General features: G+C 42.2%; 1 protein-coding gene across 1 annotated transcript in view; it reads left to right on the forward strand.

Moving 5' to 3' along the window:
* The first annotated feature begins 1,713 nt into the window (after nucleotides 1-1,713).
* LOC106530934 (very long-chain acyl-CoA synthetase) overlaps nucleotides 1,714-4,529 on the forward strand; it is a 15,032-nt gene continuing 12,216 nt past the window's right edge. The window contains exons 1-3 of the mRNA XM_014026667.1: nucleotides 1,714-2,293; nucleotides 3,921-4,130; nucleotides 4,214-4,372. Coding sequence (XP_013882121.1) covers nucleotides 1,813-2,293; nucleotides 3,921-4,130; nucleotides 4,214-4,372 — 850 coding nt within the window. The 5' untranslated portion in view covers nucleotides 1,714-1,812. The remainder of the gene's footprint in view (nucleotides 2,294-3,920; nucleotides 4,131-4,213; nucleotides 4,373-4,529) is intronic.

The raw sequence follows: 4,529 nt of genomic DNA on the forward strand, positions 1-4,529 counted from the left end.
ATCAACAGATAGATTATTATGTTTTTACTGCCACCTGAATTGAGTCAGCTTTAAAAATTCAAATACATAACATGTAAATTATGAAGCTAGCAGATTAAATTAGAGAAATAATCTGTGATTTATGAATGTAAATTATAACAGGTATTCAATAATTATCAACAGAGTGGACCTGGACTCAATCTTAGCATTGAATACAGTTTAACTGATTTAAAAAAACCTCAATAATAGATAATGTCATCAGTAAATGAATGCTAACATTAGCTGATAGATAACTGGCAGCAAGCTAATGTTTCCTAAGAAAAATAACTGTCCTGTCCTAAAGTTTGACTTATTTTTGGTCCTTTGTAAAGAATAATATTTTTCCAAGAGCTGGATATTATCAGACCATTACCTGTTCCAGTAGCTCTGAAGATCTGACCACCACGTTGTTTTACAGCAGGCAGGTAGCACGCGTGAGTCTGCACTTCAGAGAAAAGGAAGGGAGATGGTGAGGGTGTCCCAGGCTCGCAGTAGCGCTCCTGTATGGGATGAGGAGCACTAGCAGGAGAGGGGAGGGGGCGGAAGGGAGGAAGCGGCGCAGCGTAGCTACTTTTTTATTTTTATTTTCCCAGAAAAAGGTAGACAGAGCAGTTGCTGCTGCCTACTGTCGGGAAATGTAGATGCACGCAAAGGAAAAAAGATGTGTGAATATTGGTGGGGACTGTCCCTGTCTGGCCAAAGTTGGTGGGGACATGTCCACAACAGTCCTTCAGAAAGTTACGCCCTTGATTACATGTACCAACATTAACACAGGAGATGTACAGGTCCAGCCAAGTGGAAAAAAATCACTCCAGAGGATTAAAGCCATAAAAACAAAGGAAAGACTTTTGTGTTTATGGTTCCAGAATTGAGCCTTTTTCACTATTCCTTGGCTGCTTGTTCTGTGAATTTTTCACGTAGAGCTGTGACACTTATATTGTTGGAAAGAGCAGAGTCTGGGCTTTAAATTGATGGGATACTTGAATGGTTTGGATTGTTTTCCCCGACGTTAGTGAACTGAAAACGTAATGATTATCAGGCAGAGGTTCTGCTGCTCTCGGTGCTCGGGGGGAGGAGGGCGCGCTCATCACTCAGCTTTAGTCTACACTGCGTGCACACACACCTACCTTTGTACCGGCTGCTGTGTGTTAGTTTCCTGCTAGCTGTGAGGTGGTCTTTCCTCTCTCGTCTTGGCAGTAGAAGGGGATAAATGTATATTTCACTTTTGTAACCTCCGTCTCCGCATTTCTGATGCTGTAATCTCTGTAATGCTATGATCCCCTGCTGTCATCTCCTCGTCTAAAGGAAAATAGATAAAAACTAACTACTCTGTCGTACCTGCTGGTTAGTGGACACACAACAGAACTCACTTTTTATACCAGTAGATCACAGATGCTTTAACTTTTGTGACTTTTTCACGGATTGTACTAGCAGCTAATGCTAAAAGCATAGGCAATAAGTAGGGAGTGGAAGGGAGGAGTGTGGCAAGAATTTTACCGGAAATACGTCATTAATGACCGTGGCATGGGTACTGGGGGGGTGGGGGGGGGGATTCATGCCCCCTCCCTGCTGGCGCCCCTTAAATATACATAAATCTGCAGCTCATATTGAATTGTTGTGACTGCAGCTCGGGCCGGGACTTGGGCGGGACTCGGGCCAGGACTTGGGCCGGGACTCGGGCCGGGACTTGGGCGGGACTCGGGCCGGGACTTGGGCGGGACTCGAGCCGCCCTCTGCTTTAAGTGTTTCTCTCTGTTTTTGCAGCAGAAGCACACTTTGAGCTGACGTCTGAACATGGCTTTATTTTTGATTTCTATTCTTTTAGGCAGCATCTTCATCCTCCCACTCCTCCTCAGGACCCTGTCCCCCCTCCTGTGGATGGACCTGGTCTATATGCGGGATTTGTTGGGGATTCTGGTCTCGAACACGAGATGGAGTAGGAGGAGACCCCCCTTCTTCGTCCTGGATCGGTTCTTGGAGCAAAGCGCGGCGTTTCCTCACAAACCCTTCATCGTGTTCAGAGAAGAAAGTTTCTCTTTCTCCGAGACGGACAGGAGGAGCAACAAGGTGTCCCGGGCCCTGCAGACCCAGTCCGGGTTCCGACCCGGGGACACCGTGGCTCTGTTCATGGGGAACGAACCCGCCTTCCTGTTCACCTGGCTGGCTTTGGCCAAACTGGGCTCTCCTGTCGCCCTGCTGAACTCCAACATCCGGAAAAGATCCCTGCTGCACAGCTTCAGCTGCTGCCAGGCGTCTGTGCTCATAGCAGCYGAAGGCAAGAGTCTTCTTTAGCTGCTTTCACTTCTTCTGCAGGTTCTGCAGCTAAACCTTCAGCTGATGTTTGATGATGTTTTATAAAATGCATCTTAGTGACCTAAGATGCATTTTATAAACAACTTTCTAAACTCTGTCCTCTTCACAGTCTGCTTCAGCTACTGCCTTGTCTTACTTTAGCTTTTAGCTGCCACTGTGTTCATTTTAGCTATGGTTTTGTAACTTTTATCTGTCATTTGGCTACAGTTTGTCTTTAGTTATTTTTTTGCTACTTTTATTTGGACTTTTTTGATTTTTAGATTTAGCTACTATTGTCTACCTTTAGCTACTATGTTGCTTGTGTTAACTCTTGACTGCTTTTAGCTATTTTTTCACTACTTTTCACTACAATTTTGGAACTTGGCTATCATTTTACTTAAGTTAGCTACTTTTATTTAAACATTTGTGACTTTAAGGTTTAGCTTTCATTTTCTAACTTTCGCTAATATTTGGTACATTTAGCTTTTGTTAGAAATTTCTTGCTTTTAGCTACTATTTTGCTACTTTGAGCTATCATGTTGCTGCTTTTAGCTACAATTTTAGTACTTTTAGCTACAACTACTTTCATTTACAATTTTTGTACTTTTAGCTATTGTTTTCCTTCTTTTAGCTACAATTAATCTACTTTTAGCTGTGAAGGGGCTGCTTTTAGCTATTATGCAAATTTTTATTTTAGCTAGCCTTTTCCTACTTTTATCTAGATGCTTGTGACTAAGTTACCGTTTTCTAAGTTTAGCTACTATTTTGCTACATTATTTTTGTTAGAAATTTCTTGCTTTTTAGCTACTATTTTGTTACTTTGAGCTATCATGTTGCTGCTTTTAGCTAGATTTTTATTACTTATGGCTACAACTTTGCTACTTTCAGTTACGATTTTTGTACTTTTAGCTATTATTTTGCTACGTTTAGCTACCGTTCATGTACTTTTCGCTGTGACGGGGATATTTTTAGCTATTATTATGCAACATTATTCATTTAGCTAGCTAAAAGAATAATGCTGCATAATAAAAGTTAATAGCTTTATTCTAGCCTTTTCCTACTTTTATMTAGATGCTTGTGACTAAGTTACCATTTTCTACCTTTAGCTACTATTTTGCTACATTTAGCTTGAGTTAACCATTTACTGATTTTAGGTACCATTTTAGCTACAATTTTTATACTTTTAGCTACAGTTTACATTTGGCTACTACCTTGCTACATTTAGCTTTTGTTAGCCTTTTACTACTTTTAGCTACAGTTTCTTTTAGTTTGTGTTTTGGTATTTTATCTAGCCTTTTGTGTTTTTAGCTTTTAGCTACCATTTAGTCAAGACTAGCTTTTAGATAGCTTTATGCTACTTTTAGCTACCAATTTGTTGCATGTAGCTTTAAGCTTTCTGCCAAGTTTTGCTCCTAGCTAACTGTAATTTTAAGCTGAGGTTTTTCTACTTTTGGCTGTTGGTTAGCGTTCTGCTTCTCTTAGCTTTTAGCTAGTGTTCTGCATCTTTTAGCTTTAACAAGTCAGTTTTAGCTTCTTAAGCTAATCTCAGCTGTCCTCTAGCTGTCAGATTTTTTGTGCTTTAGCTAACTGCAGCATCCCTCTGGTTGCAGAACTGAAGGAGGCAGTGAAGGACGTCCTGCCGTCTCTGCTGGACCAGGGAGTCCTGGTCCTCCTGATGTCCAAAGACTCGGACACAGCAGGGATCCAGAGCTTCTGGGATCAGATCGAAGAGGCTTCCGACGCTCCGATCCCTCGGTCCCTCAGATCTCACATCACATTAAAAAGTCCAGCTGTCTACAGCTACACGTCTGGGACCACCGGTACCGGAGAGGCTGAGCTGGGTTTTAGTTTAGTCCTTTAGACCTTCAGACCTGATCCTGATGAGGGTCTTGTTGTGTTTCAGGTCTTCCTAAAGCAGCTGTGATCACCCAGAAACGGCTCCTGACAATTATGGCGGTTTTATCTACGTACGGGGTGACATCAGAGGACGTGATGTACGCCAACCTGCCGCTGTACCACACTGCCGGCTTCCTGGTGAGCTTCATYGGCTCCTTTCATTCAGGTGAGACGGACAGGTGGGCTCATTTACTGGACTGGACTGAGACACAAGCTGCGTTTCCTTTACAAATGTGCAAAACTTTGTTGATATTCTGTTAATGTTGAAAAAACAGTTTCACAACTGCAGTGTTTCCATTAAGTAAGAAATGTTATTAAAGTCA

This window comes from Austrofundulus limnaeus, unplaced genomic scaffold (assembly GCF_001266775.1).
Source record: "Austrofundulus limnaeus strain Quisiro unplaced genomic scaffold, Austrofundulus_limnaeus-1.0 Scaffold578, whole genome shotgun sequence".
In the NCBI taxonomy this organism is placed as follows: domain Eukaryota; kingdom Metazoa; phylum Chordata; class Actinopteri; order Cyprinodontiformes; family Rivulidae; genus Austrofundulus; species Austrofundulus limnaeus.